General features: G+C 38.3%; 2 protein-coding genes across 2 annotated transcripts in view; one reads left to right on the top strand and one right to left on the bottom strand.

Annotated features, from left to right (window-relative positions):
- The first annotated feature begins 3,019 nt into the window (after positions 1–3,019).
- On the top strand, positions 3,020–17,297 carry LOC143033062 (uncharacterized). The gene is made up of 3 exons (XM_076198259.1): positions 3,020–3,203; positions 13,226–13,436; positions 16,709–17,297. The coding sequence occupies exons 1-3, from the start codon at positions 3,020–3,022 to the stop codon at positions 16,824–16,826; spliced, it is 513 nt and encodes a 170-aa protein (XP_076054374.1). The 3' UTR covers positions 16,827–17,297.
- Positions 17,298–19,872: 2,575 nt separating this feature from the next.
- The window catches only part of LOC143033316 (uncharacterized), a 7,736-nt gene continuing 5,108 nt past the window's right edge, over positions 19,873–22,500 (bottom strand). The window contains exon 4 of the mRNA XM_076198609.1: positions 19,873–22,500. This exon is cut by the window's right edge and continues 13 nt beyond it. Coding sequence (XP_076054724.1) covers positions 22,172–22,500 — 329 coding nt within the window. The 3' untranslated portion in view covers positions 19,873–22,171.

Here is a 22,500-nt window from a genome sequence, read left to right on the forward strand (position 1 = left end):
GTTGAAAACTAATCCTAGAGGCGCTTTCTTCAGGAGGTTAAGAAACAGTACTCTAGGGGCTCCTTCTTCAGAAGTTTGAGAACCAGTGTTCCAAAAGCTCCTTCTTCGGGAGGCTGATAACCACTATTCTAGGGGCTCCTTCTTCAGGAGATTGAGAACCACTATTCTAGAGGCTAATTCTTCGGGAGGTTGAGGACCACTATAATCTAGGGTCTTCTTCTTCAGGAGATTGAAAATCATTGTTCTAGGGGCTTCTTCTTCAGGAGGTTGAGGACCATTGTCCTAGGCGCTCCTTCTTCAGGAGGCAGAGAGCAACTATTCTAGGGGCTCCTTCTTCAGGAAGTTGAGAATCACTATTCTAGGGGCTCTTTCTTCAGGAGCTGAGAACAACTATTCTAGGGGCTCCTTCTTCAGGAGCTGAGAACAACTGTTCCAGAAGCTCCCTCTTCAGAAGGTTTGGAACCGTTATTCTAGGGTCTCCTTCTTCAGGGGGTTGAGAACCACTGTTCTAGGGGCTCCTTCTTCAGGAGGTTGAGGACCGCTGTTCCAGAGGCTCCTTCTTCAGGAGGTTGAGAACCACTATTCTAGGGGCTCCTTCTTCAGGAGGTGAACCACTGTTCTAGGGGCTCCTTCTTCAGGAGGTTGAGGACCACTGTTCCAGAGGCTCCTTCTTCAGGAGGTTGAGAACCACTATTCTAGGGGCTCCTTCTTCAGGAGGTGAACCAATGATCTACAGGTTCCTTCTTCAGGAGGTTGAGGACCACTATAATCTAGAATCTCCTCCTTCAGGCTGTCTCGCCGCGGGGTCGCTACAACCGCTTCTTCTCGACGGAGCCAGAGGAGCCGACGAAGGAGGAAGAGCTCTATAACCTCAACAACGTCCTCCACGCCATTGCCGCCGACAACTCCATCAGGGTACGTGTATGCGTGCTCGCATGCGCGAAGTCGCCTGCGAATATTAATTATAATCACTAAGTTGTATTCGCCTGATAATATTAGAAATGATTACAAAGGCGGAGCATGCCGACAGGAGACCTTTTGGTCCATAGCTAGGTCGGATGCGAAAAAAATAAATAAATAAGTAAAATAAATGAAGAAATAAGTAAATAAATATATAAATAAATAGATGAAAAATAAACAAATAAATAAATAAATAGATGAATAAATAAATAAATAAATAAGAATATAATAATATAAACAATAATAGATAAAATAAATAAATAAACGCGTAGGTATAGTTAGATAATAAACAGGTAAATAGTAGGTAATGATAAATTGACATATAAGTAATAATAAATGTAAATCTAGTAAATAATAAGTAAGATTTTTTCTAGTAGAATTCTTCTAGTTGTATTCATCTAGTTGCAGTTGCCTGGTAAAGTTCACCTGATTGTATTCTCCTAGTTGTATTCACCTAGTTGTATTATCCTAGGTGCATTCACCTAGTATTTAACTAGTTCCAGTCTCCTAGTTGTACTCACCTCATTTTATCTATCTAGTGGTATGGATCTAGTTGGATTCACCTAGTGACATTCTATTCACTCAAATGTTTTTATTTAATTGCGTTCACCTAGTTGTACAGTAATCACTCTCATAACCGAACGCATTGGACCACTCGGTGTTCGGATTTTGGGAGTTGTTCGGATATGCGAGGTAAAATCACCCCCTACCCCACCAGTCTCTGTTCCGTCATTCTAGTGCTAAATGTTTCAAATATGAGGAAATAAAGGTGATATAGAATACACTTCAATCGTGTTCGGATAATGGCTAAGTATGATAATGACAGTTCGGATATGGGAGGGGTTACTACATTCACCTAGTTATATTCATCTGCTTGTATTAATCTAGCTATATTCAGTTGTATCCATGAAGTTCCATAATTGTATTAACTTTATTGTATTTTCTCAAATGTATTCATGTAGCTGTATCACTTAGTTGTATTAGCTTAATTGTATCTATTTATCTATATTAACTTGTTTCCATCGAGTTCTTTCTATCTAGTTTTACCTGACCAGTTGTATTCACTTAATTGTATTCATCTTGTAGTCACTTTCGTATAAAGGGGAGTGGAGCCCCATGGACTGGTATTTGGTCCCCGGATCGGGTTTGAGAACTCGACTGGGTGATCTGTGAGCCGGGTAATGGGTGTCACCGGTTTTTGAGATATTGCGGAGGTGGCGGGGGGTGGGGGGTGGGGAGGTATGAATGTGAGTCATTGAATTAATTGAGATGTATTGAAGAAGTTGAGTGGTGGAGGATTGAAACTCTCTCTCTCTCTCTCTCTCTCTCTCTCTCTCTCTCTCTCTCTCTCTCTCTCTCTCTCTCTCTCTCTCTCTCTCTCTCTCTCTCTCTCTCTCTCTCTCTCTCTCTCTCTCTCTCTCTCTCTCTCTCTCTCTCTCTCTCTCTCTCTCGCTCGCTCGCTCTCTCTCTTCTTAGGTCAACACAAATCGTCATTGGGTTGGTTTGGAAACTCATGTTTTTGGTGTTGAACATAATTTCAGTAAGTGTCTGTGCAAGTTAAACATAGTCTATCTGTGGTTTTGCTTCACTTCTTAACTGGTGTTCTTGCACCACCATTATACCTACAGTATGTGTGTGTGTGTGTGTGTATGTGTGTGTGTGTGTGTGTGTACATGTACACATGAATGAACTACATGTGCGCGTATGAGAGCAAATATCCGTATAAAACCTCGACACGAATACAGACGCAAACACACATGTGTGCACACACACACACACACACACACACACACACACACACACACACACACACACACACACACACACACACACACACACACACACACACACACACACACACACACACACACACACACACACACACACACACACACACACACACACACACACACACACACACACACACACAGATACATTGCTAGATACAAATATGGGACACTATGAACATAGGTCCCTTTCCCGTAAGGTACCACTAGGTAAATACAACTAGGTAAATGCACACACACGCACGCACACACACACGCACACACACACACACATGGTGTCCTGCCTGGCAGGTGGCAAAGTCGACCTTGCGCCCATCTACGAGTTCGCTGTCGGGACTCGAACCAGGCGAGGCCAGCCTCCCAAGACCTTCAGGGGGACGCTTCTGCATGTGGCGTTCTACAAGAAAGCCCTCGATAGCGCTAAGGTCCTGCTTCACCTCGGTGCCGGCACAGAAGGTAAGGTCCTCCGACTCGAAGTCGGGACTTCGGTTTGGAAGAGCTTCTGGTGAGGTCTCGATGTCTTGGTGTGAAAGACGCCCAGGAAAGAGTCTTGTGTTTGAACCTCCACATTTCAGAATTAGTGAGCTAGGCTCTTATAATGACGACGTGTGGAGGAGAAGAAGGAGGATGAGGAGGAAGATGAGGATGAGGAGGGAAGAGGGAGGAGGGGGGAGGAAGAGAGGGAGGAGATTATGGTGGAGTGCCTCCAAGAATACTCTTATCACGACCACTATTCCCACCACTGCCACCACTGTTACCACCAATAGTACTACTACTACAACTAGGTATCACCTCTATCACTAGCATTACTATTTCAACCAACGTTACTACTAACGTTACCTATACCATTATTAATTGTAACAGTGGACAAGATGCAGGGATGACCCGTCATCCAGGAGGTGCCAAGATAAGAGGGAGGGAAGAGGGTAGAGGGGAGTGGAATAAGTAGGGGATGAAATGGGTGGGAGTGGTTTCTATACCTTGTCTTTTGGCTACCTCCCTTGTAAGGGGGAAAACGCCTTTGGTATATGTATGTACTTGTAACACTGATGCCATCTGTACTACTGACACCACGACTGCAGACCACTACTACTTTCTCCTCTCAGTAGAGAATTGGTTGAGTCTTTTTTTCTTTGTTCTGCATCGCTGTGTATGTGTGTTCATTTGGTACAACACATGTTAACAGTGCCCCGATGCGCATGCGCGTAAACACATACAAACAAATACACACACACACACACACACACACACACACACACACACACACACACACACACACACACACACACACACACACACACACACACACACACACACACACACACACACACACACACACACACACACACACACACACACACACACACACACACACACACACACACACCACACACACACACACACACACACACACACACACACACACACACACACAAACACACACACACACACACACACACACACACACACACACACACACACACACACACACACACACACACACACACACACACACACACACACACACACACACACACACACATACATTCAGGCTTTTACCCATGTCAGTGCTTATCTTAGGAAGTTTTAAGATAAGGCCAAACTCGTGGAATGGAAGCACATTCCATACACTACTTATTCTAAACTGAACATTAACTAGGAACTAAAACATTGGGGAAATGAATACAGCAACTTAGCAAAAAAAAAAAAAAAAAAAAAAAAGAGAGAATAATAGATAAATAAATAAAACAAATAAACTATTTGAAAATATCAGTGATCGAAATAAATCTTCGCCAAGTTAAAACAGATAAAGCATTCTGTCTCCTTCTCTATACTCTTAGATCAGTGGTTCTCAACCTAAGGGCCATGGGGGGCCCCAAGGGGGACACGGGTCCCCCCCAAGGGGGCCATGTGTCCCCCCAAGGGGACCATGTGTCCCCCCAATGGGGCCATGGGCTTCTGTTACATAATATACATTTCTATATAAGGTTAATATTCTGACTAAAAGAAAATCCATGACTGTCCTGGCAGAGGAAATATATTATGAGTCGATTTTGTAATACAAGAAAGGGTTTCTTTTTATCAACATTTTATTTATTCATTTATTTGTTTACATTTCTTGGCAGGATGGGATTTGAGAACAATTGTCTTAGACACTCCAGCTAAACCCTTCTGCACCAGGTGGTACTTTTCCCCTTCCCTCTAGCTGCCGTCATGTGATTTTATTAACTTATATGGTATCCCACAAAGGGCTTACAGACCACCTCGTTTGACCTCGTTTGACCTTTCTGTTCCAAGTGACACGAACTATTTAAAGTAGATGCAATTAAGTTATCTCTTTACATATCTAATTCACATTGTCGCCTGACGATTCTATTCAATTTGAAATAAAATAACTCCCCCCCCCACTGATGGATACATTAATTTTGTCCCAAAATTGTCCTTCTGATTAATAGAATTACCAAGCGACACACAGAACCAAAAGTTACCTGAATTGCACAGTAACGGTAACAATAGCAACAGTGGCACAGGATCTAGAGATGCGAAATTAAGGTTGGAGCGGAGAGGCTGTGTATACATGTGCGTGGGCACGAACAACAAGTGTACATGTACATGTACACATGTACGTGATCTGTCATAAGCGAACCGACACGCTCACGCGCGGACGCACACAGGTACTGTACACAGACACGGGGTTGCATATGATGAAGGGGGATACACACATGAATGCACACAGTTATGTACACATATGAACACAAACGCACATAAGCGCACTTACGCACACGTACACACACACGCACACACACACACACACACACACACACACACACACACACACACACACACACACACACACACACACACACACACACACACACACACACACACACACACACACACACCGGCTTGACTGCTCAGTGGTAGCGCTCGCAACCACTACTCCAGCAATCATAGTTCTAATTCCACCCAGGGCTGAAATAATGTCAGTATTGCTGCGCTGCGTACCGGTACTCCAACTCTTGTGGACGGGGCGTTTTTATTATTATTATTATTTTTTTTAAATTTTTGTTTGTGTGCGTAAGGTCACAACATTAATCATAGATCGGTCCTATATTAGCTCCGAGCAATCTTCCGGGAGGGTAATAGCTGTCGATCACGAGTCCAACACGTAATCCAAGACCATGGTAAGTCACTCTCTCTCTCTCTCTCTCTCTCTCTCTCTCTCCCTCTCTCTCACACACACACACACACACACACACACACACACACACACACACACACACACACACACACACACACACACACACACACACACACACACACACACACACACACACACACACACACACACACACACACACACACACACACACACACACACACACACACACACACACACACACACACACACACACACACACGGCTTGCTGGTGTAGTTGTTTATGCTTTCGGGTCCCACCTTGAGGTCTCGAGTTCGAGCCGCGTTCCCGGCTTGAAAAGCTTTCACTTGTGCCACAAGCCGTTACTTTCCCCCTTGAGCAAGGAGATGTGTGTATGTGTAATATTTATTTAAATGTATGTTACTGAATTGGTTTCCGTCTTTTACACATTTCTCGTGTTAATTGGTCTTAACATTAATATTTTTGGAAGTAAAACAACATCAAACTTAACACTAATAGTTATGGAAGTCGAATCAACATCAATTTGATAACACATTTTACATGGGCTGATTTTTTACTGTGTTCATGGTCTCAAAACTAATTTCACGTTAAGGTTTCTTAATAATATTGGAAACCTCATCTACTCTTCCTGAAAATATAGCATGGACAAGTTGTTATTTTGATAAAGGTTTGTTTTGGTTAGGAATCGTAAAAGGTCTTTCTAGCAAATGTACTGGTGAGCATCCAATAAATATTTACACATTTGAATAAACATATACATCCAGTGAATTGGAACAACGACATAATCATCACAACTTTATTGAATGTAGGTTATTCAATACTAACCAGGGTGACGCTGTAAATACTCGTTTAGGTCTATACAGATTAGGTAACCACAATTGTAAGGATTTTTTTCCTTTGGGATTGTAGGTAATCTTGTAGTCATCGTTCTATCTTAATCTAGGTTTATATCCCTCAATATGTTAATTAACCGCTTTTTTTCATCTACGCTTTTAAAATTTCTCGTTCCTATTAATTACTCCTACATATGTGTATATACATATACATTTATAGATATACGTATACATATTCACGTACTGTACGCATATATAAGTATATGTATATGTAGAATACATAAAATATTGATACGTTGTTCCAGTTCTATCTTAGTGGAGGCCCAAGGCCTCCAAGAAACCGGCAACAGCCATCGGTTCAGCCCATACATCACTCAATAAAGATATTTAATTTTGCTGTCTGGAGTAAATGAGAGTCAGTTCAGTATTGAATTCCACTTCAACTCTTCTGTAAGATGATTATGTCTTAGGCAATTGGAATCTGGTGGCAAAGCCGGGACAGTTTTCGAGTACATAGTTTGGTTGTAGTAGTAGTAGTAGTAGTAGTAGTAGTAGTAGTAGTAGTAGTAGTAGTAGTAGTAGTAGTAGTAGTAGTAGTAGTAGTAGTAGTAGTAGTAGTAGTAGTAGTAGTAGTAGTAGTAGTAGTAGTAGTAGTAGTAGTAGTAGTAGTAGTAGTAGTAGTAGTAGTAGTAGTAGTAGTAGTAGTAGTTGTTCCCTAGCCCGTCTGGCTGGAATGGATTTTTCCCCATAAATCTTTCATAGGGAATATATTATGTTGTTGGTGTGGGTAATTGTGTGCACTGCAGTCTTCCTTAATGTGTTGTATTGTATGGAAAAAAGTGTTACATCCTGGCTAGTTTGGTAGATGACCACGGTGAAGGCGCGGCAGTGCCTGTCAGCCTTTTTGGTCTTGGACGTCATTTCTCTGAGTTTGGTGGAGTACAAGTGTCGAGGTCTGTTCATGATATTTTCAATCTATTTACTTATTTATTAATTAATTTATTTGTTTATGTATGTACTTATATATTTATTTATCTATTTATTCATTTACTTATTCATTCATTCATTTATTTATTTATTTATTTATTTATTTATTTATCTACTTATCTATCTATTCATCTATTTATTAATTTGTTTACTTATTTATTCATTTATCTCTTTATTGATTGATTGATTGATTGATTGATTGATTCATTTATCTATTTACTTATTCATTTGTTTATTCATTTATCTTTTTACTTATTTATTTATTTATTCATATATCCATTTATTTATTTATTTGTCTTTTTATTCATTATTTAGTATAGAGATGGGATAGTTAGTATATCAACATCATCAACAATTGGGAACATACGCCAGGGAACGCTTGTTGCTTCACTCACACGTCGACGACAGTCCCAACGGTCTTCACGAGCGAGTTCTAGATGTCTGAGCAGAATACTTCTGATGTTGTTACTATGTTCCGCACGGTGCGTTTTGTTTGTGATTTGATTTCAGAAGTGGGTACATTCGAAGGCTCTTGGACTGGTCTTCGGGAAGCGTTTAGGTCTCTGACTGTAGATTTTCTATTGGTGTATGTATTATGTGTGTATGTATGGTCATTTTTATGACAGTCGTATGTAGGATTCGAATCCACTGCTTTCGGTCACCGTAAGATTACCTCCACAAAGCCTTTACCCGATCCTGTACAGAGACTCTATGAAGGTAATCTTACGGAGACCGAAAGCAGTGGGTTCGAATCCTACATGCGACTGGCATAAAAAATACCAGATTGTGGATGTATTTATGTATAAAGGAGTGACTTCCAAGAGAGTTAGACTAACTGACGTATAATGGCATCTTCACTGTTTAGAACAAAAACCGTGATAAGACAAATGAGAGTACAGGTACAGTCATGGGCAAATGTTTTGACCCAACCAGATTTTGTCATGATCCAAAATAAAAAATCTTGGTCTTATAACTTTTCTATCTATTCAGAAAAGTACCTAAACATATGGCAAATACCACATTGGGAAATATATCACGTATTCGACAAAAAAATTATATTGATTTTGTGAGAACGAACGTGGATAAAAAAAATTGCTTCCCACTGTACATAAAGACGAGCAAGGGAACGTATGATATATGGCGTGTTAGTGAGGTTAACTCATTACGTGATCACAATCAAAACAATTTACATATTTCCTTACGTATAAAGTCATTTGATTTATATAAACCTTGATTTAATTATTACAATTCAAATATTTTACATATTTCCTTACGTATAAAGTCATTTGATATATATAAACCTTGATTTAATGATTACAATTAAAATAATTTACATATTTCCTTACGTATAAAGTAATTTTTATTTATATGAACCTTGATTAAGTGATTAGAATTCAAATATTTTACATATTTCCTTAAGTATAATGTCATTTAGTTTATATAAACACTGATTAAGATTGACTTTGATATCATGGGTACACTTCCATTAGAATACATTCAGTCATTGTTATTATGATTAATAGCTTCAGCATTCTCTCAAATTATTTGATGATTAAACTAGACAAAATGGTGTAAAAATACCATTGGATTAATTTCCATCTCTAACGTATTTTTGTTGATCAGTCCTAACTTGAAGTGGCTTATCAGTATGACTTCGGTAGAACTGATTGCACATTTTACAAGAATTTTTTCTATACACAACCCTTTAGATGGTCATATTATCGATAAGCAATTGCCTTATTGTATTAGTGATATAAAAAACAGCTTTAACATACAAACGTTTAAATAGTTTTGGGACAAAAATCATATTCTCTTGATACGTTAGAATCAATATGTTTCTTTATAACAGACGTTTGTGTGTATAACATTTCACTGAAGAAAATGCAACTTGGCGTAATTACTAGATAACGCAATTATTAAATATAATTACTTATTACTTATCAATTAAATATAATTATTAAATAACGCAACTTAGCGTAATTATTAAATCGTAATAACATTCCTTGAGGAAATCCCAAGTTGACCACCCAGATTTGTGTGTATAACATTTCACTGAAGAAAATGCAACTTGGCGTAATTACTAGATAACGCAATTATTAAATATAATTAATTATTACTTATCAATTAAATATAATTATTAAATAACGCAACTTAGCGTAATTATTGAATCGTAATAACATTCCTTGAGGAAATCCCAAGTTGACCACCCAGATTTGTGAGCGAATCAGCATCTGTTCTTCAGAATGAGACTTAGACAGTCGACATCACATCACCGTTAGAAGCCGGAGGGAGGAACCACCTTCTGTGACGTCGAGTCGTTCTCACATAGAGGTCATTTTCGATGCAGGAAGCCGTTCGTTTCGACCTTAATGTCACCTGCAAATTGTCTTTTTAGACTCAGGAAAAGAATGTGGTCAATTGAACTATGGAGATATGATGATAGAGATACGAACATAAGTTTTGCACCATCCCGTACCTATCACCATGTAAATATACGTATATAGTTTCTTGTTGATTATTTAGTGTATATTTCGACGAAACGGTTATTTTATAGTACACGTAAGGTGTTTCCTTTCAACAGATGAATCTGTGTGACAGTTCGTGGCCTCAGACTTTTGAGTGTGATTGTACTACATGTTCATAAATAGTTCATGAGTTCAAACGCACACACTCTAGTGAGTGTGTGGATTTGATCAAACGGGTACACAGGCATAAACGCACACACGCACACACACACACACACACACACACACACACACACACACACACACACACACACACACACACACACACACACACACACACACACACACACACACACACACACACACACACGGGTCTACAACATTCAATAACATTCTCTGGGGAACCTTATGGTTTTCTTTGGGAAGAAAAGTTGCACGGTTGTCAGTTCTACGAGTGTGGTGTTACTTATATGAGGCGTCCAGCAACAGAGGGGCATCGCCGCCATTTTTATTGATTTCAAGTTAAGTACAGATTGTGAAAGGCATATGTCTCCTCTCTCTCTCTCTCTCTCTCTCTCTCTCTCTCTCTCTCTCTCTCTCTCTCTCTCTCTCTCTCTCTCTCTCTCTCTCTCTCTCTCTCTCTCTCTATATATATATATATATATATATATATGCAGAAAAACCACTGGTAAGTGAAAAACGTAGTCCGAACGTTTTCGTCTATTTAAGACATCTACAGGGAATGAGTAGACGAAAACGTTCGGACTACGTTTCCCATTTACGATTGTTTTTTCTGGAAATTATTTTTCACGTATTTCCGAGAAATACTGCATATATATATATATATATATATATATATATATATATATATATACATATATATATATATATATGTATACACACACACACACACACACACACACACACACACACACACACACACACATACACACACACACACACACACACACACACATATATATATATATGTATATATATATATATATATATATATATATATATATATATATATATATATATATATAGAGATAAATATATATATATATATATATATACATATATATATACACCCGTGCTTAACAATAAAAGTGGCGGGGATGCCCCTCTGTTCCTGGACGCCCCATATGTCACTAAGTAAGAGGAAAGTGGGAAGTGGTGAGTCACAGTTGGCTTTCCATATGTAGAACAGTGGTGGACAATTTGTGCAAGATGGTGGAGGGATAGCTCCTCAAGAGTGTTGCTGGGCTCTGTAGGCGAATCTCTACAATATCTCTACAGTTCTCTACAATTCCTCAGGTTCGCCTTGTACAGACAGTTTTTGTTGGTCAACACGAAAGCATGTACGCGTACAAAGTAAACATTGCTAAGCAGACAGACCAAGCAACTCAGTACAAAAACATGTCCCACCTGGCATAAAATCGAGAGAAAAAAAAGGCCCTCAGACATATAAAGGTCAAACTATTCCATTCAATCTAGGTCATTACCGAGCATGGAACCAATAAGAAAATTAGCCTGGATTTAGTTACTTACACCACATGAAAAAAGAAATGGAGTTTGATATTTCTTTTAGGGGATCTGTGGTCACAACCTGGAAGGACTTTGTTGAGGATCTGGAAAGCCATGGGGTCCTTGCAAGTGAAATCAGGACTCTCTTCTCCTATTACCTCTTCTTCTCTCTATATTCGAACTCCTCTCTTTCTCCACATTCTTCTCTCTCTCTCTCTCTCTCTTCATTTTTGCCTCCTTCTTTCCCTCTCTTTCTCCTCCTTCTTCCCCACCTCACAACTCTCTCTTTCAAAACCCCTCTCTTTTACTCCCATTCTCTTTCTGTCCCTCTCTCTTTCTGACCCCCTTCCTCCTCCTCTCTTTTTTATCCCTATCTCTCTCCTTCCCTCTTTCTAACCCCCTTCCTCTTCTTCTTCCTCTCTTTTTATCCCTCTCTCCCTCCTTCCTTCCCTCCCTCCCTTTCCTTCCCTACCCATTTACCTCTCTTTCTTCCCATTCTTCTCTATCCTTCTCTTTCCACCCTTCCATACCTCCACCCTCTTTCTCCATCGCTCTCTTTCTACCCCTTTCCATTCCTTCTCCCTTTATCAACCTTTCATTCTTTCCACAAACTCTTTCTCCCTTCTTCCCTTACTCTTCTCTCTCTCTCTCTCTTTCTCTCTCTCTCTTTCTCTCTCCATCTCTCTTTTTGTTCTGAATAACGGTTATAGGTCTAACATCACAAAACACAAATAAATTTTCTGTTATTGCTTAAAAAACGTTCACTTCCCTTGATGCATCCCAAAACCCAAGTTGAAATATACATTTTCATTGGGAAGTAGTAATTGAAACATATCCTGCCCTTTGTTCGTGCATGCCGAAGTTCCCAAACCCGGCATCATTGGGAGTGTGTGTGTGTGTGTGTGTGTGTGTGTGTGTGTGTGTGTGTGTGTGTGTGTGTGTGTGTGTGTGGTCTCAATGTATGTCACCAGTCTTCTTGAGTGCCAGCAGTATTGTAGTATGTCGGTGGTGACAAAGTGTGCGTGCGTGCGTGTGTGTGTGTGTGTATGTGTGTGTGTGTGTGTGTGTGTGTGTGTGTGTGTGTGTGTGTGTGTGTGTGTGTGTGTGTGTGTGTGTGTGTGTGTGTGTGTGTGTGTGTGAGAGAGAGAGAGAGAGGGGGGAGGGAGAATGAGACAGACAGAGAGAGAGAGAGAGAGAGAGAGAGAGAGAGAGAGAGAGAGAGAGAGAGAGAGAGAGAGAGAGAGAAAGATAGAGATAGATAGATAGATTCATAGATAGATAGAGAGGAAGAGAGAGAGAGAGAGAGAGAGAGAGAGAGAGAGAGAGAGAGAGAGAGAGAGAGAGAGAGAGAGAGAGAGAGAGAGTGAGAGAGAGAGATAGAAAGAGATGTCCAATTTGTAAGCATTATATAACAATTCAACACACGCCGGCTTTTAGATTGGTCCCGACTGTTGAGAACCTCAACCTGTTTCCATCTCCTGCAGAAGCCGAGAGCGAGCTGGGGGACCGCCCTTTGCACGTGGCAGTGCGTGTAGGGAGCTACTCGGGCGTCTGTCTCCTGCTGGAGAAAGATGCGGATCCTACCTCCTCCAACAGGCTCGGCAACACGCCCCTCCACCTGGCGGCCGCGGCTGGGAAACTTCACATCTGTCGCAGACTCCTTCAGGCCGGGGCACGTGCAACTGCCCTGAACAGGTTTGTGTGCGTGTTTGTTTTTGCACGCCGCGGCCCTGCATGTACTTGTGGGACAAATGGATCTGGTACGGTTGAGTGTCGTAGTGGCCGCACTGGGAGTATGTGGTCACTAACGGGTTTGATGACAGACGAAAACGAGTTTGATTCGCTCAATGCTCCAGAATAACCGTGTCAGGTTCGTTTGACCGCAGCTGTACAGCGGGCTGTTGGAACTGCTCCGTGGTATGTATTAGCGTTTTGTCAATATCTACAAGCACTTGTGTCCTCCGGGACAATATCCCACTGAAGAGGAGTTGTCATAGAGACAAAATAAATAAATAAGTAAAATGAAATGAAATAAAATAAAATAAAATAAAATAAAATAAGATAAGATAAAATAAAATAAAATAAGATAAAATAAAATAAAATAAAATAATAAATAAATCAATAAAGTACGGAAGGCAGCATAATGGAAGGATAGTAGACACCAATATCGACTGGTTAAAACTTATGCATATATATACATATATATATATATATATATATATATATATATATATATATAAATATATATATATATATATATATATATATACATATATATATATATATATATATATAGTATATATATATATTTGTATTGCATTAATTCAATTTTATTTACAGAAACTTATTTTCATCTTGAAGAAAGTAGTATATACATAAATATATGAAATACAACGGAAACATTTACATGGTCTTAATATCTCATGGATCAAGATTGGGTGTTTGCATGTGTATGTACATACATACATGCATCTATAAATATATACATAAATATATACAGTACATGCATACACAAATACATACACGCATACATGCATACATACATACATACAGTGTCCACATACATACAAACATACATATATCCATGTATACATACATATATAAAGTACATACATATATACATACATACACATACACATACACATACAGTATATACATACATTCTGGTTATCACGCCAGCGTTTCAGTCGACCTTTCACTTCCGCAAACGACATCTATATTCATCCTAGCTGTCGGAAAATTATTTAATTCATCATTGGTCATATTGAAAGACAAAATTACACAAACCTTTCGAGGGGTTCGCGAAGACGAATACAATAGCCTTATCGTCAGCTCGATTAAAAAAAGAAAATTATAATTCATTAAGAAATAGTGTGTAGATATCTCTTCGATACAGAAGGGACGCGGCGAAGTTTAATAAAATCGCCTGGCGGCAGCCGTGAGAAAAGTAAAAGTGTCACCCGGCACTAAGATGGGTAAAATCTCTTCAGGGAATATGGACATTTTCTTTTAGAAAATGAAGAGTCGGGAGGGGAGACTATTGTAAACATGTAAGATCCTCGTGAACGCCGTCTTTTGTCAGCAGAAGGTCTATATCTTGATTACTGTGGTAAGGGTTTCCTTTGGCTGAATTAAATCGTCTGTCGGTATTGAGAAAGTAAATTCTCGTGGATTTTCGAAGATCACGTTCAAATAGTTCAAAGGACTCGTTTGTTCTCAATAAGCTCTTTATATAACCAAACCATATTAATGCAAAAAATATAAACACTCAAACCAGGAGGTTCGTGTGGGAAAGAAACGTTAATCATAATATCAAATTGCTATACTTCATAAATAATTATAACCCGTACCAGTACTCTGCATAAACTTGTACATGAAATATTAGATTTCGTTTTGGTTAGGGAACTGAAGGCCTGAAACAACGAACTGTTAACTGAACGACAAAAATGACAAAAAAAAAATACGGATCACTGATTACAAACTTTCCAAAATGGTCGACATACGCTAATATAAAAAATGGACAAATAAACAGGAAGAAAAGAAATGCAAGAAAAATATTATAGATAAATGAATAAATAAGTAAATAGATATATAAAGAAATAAATGAGTGATAAAACAGATATATAAATGAATATAATAAATGAAATATAAATGAATAGAAAAAAGTAAAAAGAAAAAAAAAAAACCAGATTGATACCACAAGGCAATAGGTATTAAACATTTTGATTGTTGTTATTGACATACGGTTAACCTTTTTCTCATTTTCGACGTGATAAATGTAATCATTCACCTCTATATTCGTAAGAAATTGGCAGCTGTTGACAAATCCATCAGAAGAAACCCAAAATGTGAGGATGGAGCCGTTATTAGTACAATATTTCACTTGTTACAGCTATATCAAGTAATTAATAGGGCCGTAACAAGCGGCCTAAAAATAAATGGATAAAAAAAAAAAAAAAAAAAAAAAAAAAAAAAAAATAGCGGCTTGTTGTAACTGACAGGCTTTACCCTACCAGCGGTTTCTCCCTTACTCAACACTGTGTGGGAGTGGAGTGGTGAGTATGTCTGTACATACCTTCACATACATATAGGAGACATCAGGTGTGGCCGAAACCTTCACCTTTATCCTTTGTGTTAGTACAGCCCAAGCAGGTAGCAGTCACCAACAACCAGAAGACATGAACCAAATCACACCCAACAAAGATATTCTTGAAAAAATAGAAAAAATATATGTATGTACATGTACATACATGCAAATATATATATATATATATATATATATATATATATATATACACATATATATGTATGTATATATATACATATACATATATATATATGTATATACATATATATATATATATGTTTTTTTCTATACACACACACACACACATATATATATATAGATATACATATATATATATATATATGTGTGTGTGTGTGTGTGTGTGTGTGTGTGTGTGAGTGTGTACATATTGACATATGTATTATATATAATCATTTCGGCAGTCGCCCCGGGAATCGAACCGAGACCTAGTTTGATGCCAAGCCGTTACTTTACCAATTGCGCCTTAGGAGCTATAAAAGGGCTCGAATTTGGAGTTGACCTAACTTCCGAAAAATATAGGTTGACTGTTAACTGCCGTCATTACCTAAGTTTCACGGAGTACTCGAGATCAGCTTGTGGAGAATGATAAGCTGGCACGAAACCTTGACAGGCTTTCGCCGTTGTAAATATCTGAAGTGAATCGCTAGTAACAGCCGTCACTTTAGCAAGTGCGCCATAGTAGCTACAAAAGGACTCCAACTTGGAGTTGACCCGACCTAGAGAATCGAGTCTTTGCAGGCTACCTCCCTTGTACGGGTGGGGGTGGGGGAGCCCTTGGTATTTGTTGTATGTATTTATTCTGTCTATTTGATTTTCACTTTTTTATAATATTTCTTTTTTTATTTTCTTTCTTTTTTAGGTTGGGAGAGACTCCTTGGGAGATGGCGACGCTGGCGGGATCTCAGAAGTGTCTGGCGTGTGCGGAGATCATAGAAACTTACTTTCAGTGCCATCGGAGACGTGTTTTGGTCCGTTAGTAAGACTCCTCCAAGAGGGTCTAGAGCAGTTGTCCCTAAACTGTATCTCACGGGCGCCATGGTGCCCCCAGAACTCTATCACGGTGTCCACCAGCGTTCACCAGAGATAGGTATTTTTATAATATCAACTTGTGTTTATCTGGAAAAACCCGTGCGCATTATCATTTATTTTTCGTCCGTGGCTTACAAAAATATTAGGGTCACTGGTGATCCAGAAGCCTCCAGGATCCACAAACAAGAAGAACCTGGAACAGCGACTCATAAGTAACGTCTCAGTTAAGTTCTGTGGCACTGTCGTCTTGGTTTCTGACGGCAAAGATGTCTGGGGTTATGGTCCCTTTGGTATATGTTCTTTTACTGACTATCGAACCCAGAATATGAGGTTATCAGCATTGTAAATAGGTCTTTAGTTTTGAATTTATAAAGGTGATCTATTTTCACAAGATTATATCAAGGCAACATGTCCTCCTAGTTTCGTTTTATTCTATACCCATTGCTTGTGATGTCATAAAGGTGATTAGAATATCAATGTAACAACAGCTAGATATATACTTTCATTTTTATTGTGTTATATCATGGATCGCTTCGTGTATATGCAACAGTACATAATGGTACTACGGACCTACACGAAAGATTTTTCTTGGCTATGGAGCTCAGTCTACTGATTGGGTCTCCATGGCAACTGTTGACCTCATAACCACCAGACCTGAGACGAGTTGCCTGTTGACGTAATAATCAAATAATTAAATCGCTTAAATCTGATGTTGTGCTGACAGATTTCAATAGGTTTAGTCAGATCGGTAAAAAGACATACCGTATTTTCCAGCCTATAAGACGCACTCCTGTTTTACAAAGATATTTTGTGAGAAATATACATTTCACCATACATTTATTGAAAGATATTCTAAAGCGGTTTTGTAGGTTTTGTATGATTCTGTGCGTAATTTACAACATTGTGACAGTATACAATTTTTTTTTATACATTTGAAATACGGTAGTTGGTCTTCGTGTTGACTCTTTTTCAGAATATGAAGAAATATTATTAATAAGTATGTTGATGTTTGGCAACTTGTTAACAACACCTGATAGTGTATGGAACTTCTCTCGCTCTAAGATAAGACGTATACACACATCGTTCCTTATCTATGTATCCATTCATTACATACATCTTTGTACCTACGCCCGAATTTACTCATGTATAGTTATACTAGGTAGAAGTTCTAGATTATATGGAGTTACACGGTGGGATAGGGTTAGTACACCACAATCTGGGAAGCCCTTGACATAGAACCTATCGTTGAACTCATTGAAAGATCACAACTACGATGACAGGGCCATATAAAGAAAAAGCCTCAAGATGAAGGAGTACACAGGATTTTGCAGTGGCGTCCAGAGGGCCCAAGGTCACTCGGAAGACCGCGGAAAAGATGGACGGATAATATTGATGAGGTTCTTACACAAAGAGAAACATTAAGGGATGATGTGGAGGAGAACCGAGTCTATGAGGAGCGTACATTGTGGCGAGGCTTGGTGTCCACAGGACGAAAATGATCCTAATGACGCAGATGATGAACAGGTGCACAGGAATTCTAGATAATAATTCAGCATTCGTCATTAGACAAAAATATGAACACCAGAGGAGAAACAACTTTCCAGCACGCAAGAGTAGCATTGGTGATGTCATTGGAAGCGTGTTGGTGTCGTATTCTCTGGGTTGTGGGTTCGAATCCCGCACTCCTCCCCAATTCCCAGCAGTGACTGTTACCTGTCACAACAGTCCAAACAAAGGCGACGGGTTCAGCTGCAGCTACGCGCCTCCTGGTGTATTCTCCTCACGTTTTTCAAGAGTAGCGCTGGTCAGGTCACCAGCCAGCACAGGACGGGACTGATAACAGATACAAAGTACCCAAGTTGGGACCACAACACAGAAGACACGTTAGACGATAGTTAACACTATCCTCGACTCACTCCGGACAACCCCACAGAATATTTTCAATATCTTGAAAGGCTACAACACAACATCCACAAGTATTTTCCGTATATTCACATTTTCCATGCTTACCAAATTCTTCATTCTATATCTGCTTCTTGGATGTATTCTGTGCTCTTTTTTCCTGTTATCTATATCACCATTATAGTGATGATGGCCTCTCGTAAAGCTAGGACAAGATTATTATGTGAGACTAACACCCATCCTGAATGACTTCCATCTCTATGCCGCTGATGAATCAGAAGGAATAGGATCCAGTCTGTTAGTTTGGCGCCAGCACCTTTTTATCATTTTTTTCGTTGATTTTATTGATTTATTTACTTATTTATTTATCTATTTTTTATTAATTTGGGAGTGAAATGTCACTTCCACGGGCTTTGTTTGAACCCGTGTGGTGGTGTTTATGGAAGACACACCTTACAAGAGATAAAGTGGGATGGTTTAGCTTGTCAGAGGAGCATGGATGGGGGAGGGGTGGAATAGACAGGCTACAGCTGATTGCTCGTCGCAGAATTGCCAGAGTGATGTTATTACTGTATTATGTGATGATATGGTTTAACGTCACAAACTCCTCCCATCGGATGGCTAGGACGGTGCCCCTTACAGAAGACTTTATAGCGTGGAATTTAATGAACCATGCCCATGGTTCAACTTCGCCGGTGGCAGGATTCGAACCGCCATCCCCTCGACCTTCGCCGCAGGTAAGGACGCCCTCACTCGCTCAGCCAGCGAGTTTCTTACTGTATTATACAACAGCGAATTGCCTACTGTAGAACTCCATCTAATGTTTTTTTTTTCTTTGGCATAGATGAGTGTGATCGCATGGCAGCGAACCATAACTGATTACGTGACAAGAAAATAAAAAAAAGCTTCTTCACAGTTTCTGTCGTCTTCAATTTTGATCTTTCATTCCGTGGGGAGTTCTCCTCTGTGTGTCTTGACAGTTTTGAGTATTTGTTCTATTTTTTATCATTCTGCCTGCTGTGTGACTAATCTAAAAAAATATCTCACGAAATATAATCCTTCTATTAAACTATTCTAACTTTTCTGTATGTAGAAGTATCTTGCGATTTTTTTTTTTTTTTAATAAAAAGTTTATTTCTCTTTCCCTCTGTGAAGCGTGGTACGTCAATATACGTACAAATAAACATAAGTAAACAATCACAAAAAAACACATAAACACACGAACATACTAAAAACTATTATGTGTTTACACATAGATCGTTTTCATGAAAGTAGCAGTTTTGTTATATACATAAGAAAACAAAAACACAAAATAAACATAATTTTAATCTCCGTTTTTCAACTTCCGACTTCTTTAAATATCTTATGATATTTATGTAGTATTTTTTAAGATGATAGAAAATATTAAACCTAATTAATAAAAATGTACGCATAAATCTGGAATAGATGATGACATTTCACACTTATTAATTGTATTTCTTAGGATGAAGTAAATTAGAACTATTTTTATATTGTTTTATTACTGAAAATACTCATCATTATTATTACAACAATGTTATATCACAAGTAGTCATTAACCTATTAGAGAAGGTTCACAGCGAACATAGAAACAATTCTATTGTATGTTGAATATTCCAACTATATACATACATATACTGTACATATATATATATAATATATATATATATATACATATATATATATGTATATATATATATACTATATATACATACATACACGCATACATACATACATACACACATACATACATGCATACATATATACACGCATACATACATACATATACATGCATGCATACATATATATATATATGCATACATACATACATGCATACATACATACATACATGCATACATACATACAAACATACATACATATATATCATGGAGCAAATCACTCATTACAGTGAAGTCTTTAAAATAATATACCCCTAACATTGTGATGGACCCCGGATCGAGCCTCGCGACGGCCGGATTAATTATTTGACATACATATATACATACATAAAGTTAAAGTATCAATATATGCCAGTTTTGGTCAATGCATTTATTTTTAATATGTTGTTATCTTAGCTTTATTCAAGTGTTGCACTTTTGTAGTTTCTATCCAACTATGTGTTAGTTACTCCTGACGATGTCTTATTGAAAACGAAACGTCGAAACATATGGATGATAATGGAGAACTTGTTTATATTCACCCTCCAAAATGAAGATATATTATTACAAAAATAGGAAATACGAAGAAGAATTAGAGTAATTATCACAGTGCTGTCGTTTTTATTGTGATTCTTATGTATGTCTAATAAACATTTTAACGGGAAACATTTTTTTGATGAAACTACGTAATTTAGAAAATTGACCAAATAATCTTAGGATTGTTTTGAACGAAAGTTTGTGAGTGACTGTAACATACTTTTGTGTGAAATAATCCTCTGGATACAACTGATTTAGTTAAATTTAGTCCAGTTTAGTGATGGTTTTGTTTTGAGATTATGCTCATTAGTAATATTTGAAAGGTTTTGCATGTAAATAGTGTAACACTACAATAATAAATTGATCTTGTGTAAAAACTAATAGCCTGTAGCTTTAGTTATCTACATGTAAAAAATCTCGTCCCTATTTTCTGTAAATAATATGTTAATGATATGTTTGGGGTTTCTTAAAAAAAAAACACCAAAAGGATCTAAAACGAAAAAGGTGGAAAAAAGTTCTTCTTCTTCTTTTTCTTTTTTCATTCAGTATTTTCTCTCCCCCTTTCTCACTCTTTACCCCCTTCGATTTATGCTTTAAAAAACAGTCAAAAAGAAACATAGAGAAAAAAGGATTAAAACCCTTTTCTATGAAATAAAACAAAACCAGAACTCCTGTCTTTCCGTTCAGGACATTTCGAAAAGAAACATAGAGGAAAAGGGATTAAAATGATTTCTATGAAATAAAATAAAACCAGAGCTCCTGTCTTTCCGTTCAGGAAATTTCATCCACTAAATCTCCTCTATATTCCTTGAATTTAGGCTTTAAAAATAAATTACAAAAAAAAAAAAAAATCTTCTTATGATTTTTTAAACCTGGAGTTGCTTCCAGAGGGTATTACGGGCATTCTGAAGGAGCAAGTGATCATTAAGGGTCGGAAGGACCAGTGTTTACTTATTAAAACTAGAGATTGAAGATCCTACTATACGAATGAAGAGTTAAATTCCTCGTAAGGTAGAATCGTTATGATTTCTTTTCGATTGTTTATGCTGTAGATGAGTTGTGATGTTATGTGACGTTGGGTGATGACGTGATGGAGATGGAAGACTGTAGAATGATGTCATTGTGACGTGGATGGCACGTGTGACGGTGAGTGTGACGATCACGTTAACCAAAGGTGATTAGCTCCACCTTTCCTCGAAGGGATCGTCGTGGTCGTTCTGGTTGCTCCATGTTCCTCTGGTCTTCGCCGTTGTCGGCTTGGTCCTCGTCGATGTGTTGAGGAGTTTCAGCTTAAAGCCCCAGAACGTGCAGAACGAATCTTTGGACTCTACGCTATTATTGTTGTTGCTGCTGTTTTTATCATTATTATTATTATTATTGTTGTCGCTGCTGTCGTTGTTGACGGTTCCGCTTCTACTGCCGCCTCTGTCTCTCCTCCACAGATACTTTTTCTTGTCCGCGAAACACCGTTTTCTGTAGAGTTTCATCAATTCTTCTTTGGTGTTAT

This window comes from Oratosquilla oratoria, chromosome 15 (assembly GCF_046742065.1).
Source record: "Oratosquilla oratoria isolate Oo_2021 chromosome 15, ASM4674206v1, whole genome shotgun sequence".
NCBI classification, from domain to species: Eukaryota; Metazoa; Arthropoda; class Malacostraca; order Stomatopoda; family Squillidae; genus Oratosquilla; species Oratosquilla oratoria.

What these genes read in the sequence shown, in the direction of transcription:
- LOC143033062 (XM_076198259.1), top strand. Translation starts at nt 3,020, where the DNA reads ATGGTGTCCTGCCTGGCAGGTGGCAAAGTCGACCTTGCGCCCATCTAC. An exon ending in CCTCGGTGCCGGCACAGAAG is followed by an intron (nt 3,204 to 13,225) that starts GTAAGGTCCTCC and finishes CATCTCCTGCAG; the next exon opens with AAGCCGAGAGCGAGCTGGGG. An exon ending in CGTGCAACTGCCCTGAACAG is followed by an intron (nt 13,437 to 16,708) that starts GTTTGTGTGCGT and finishes TTTCTTTTTTAG; the next exon opens with GTTGGGAGAGACTCCTTGGG.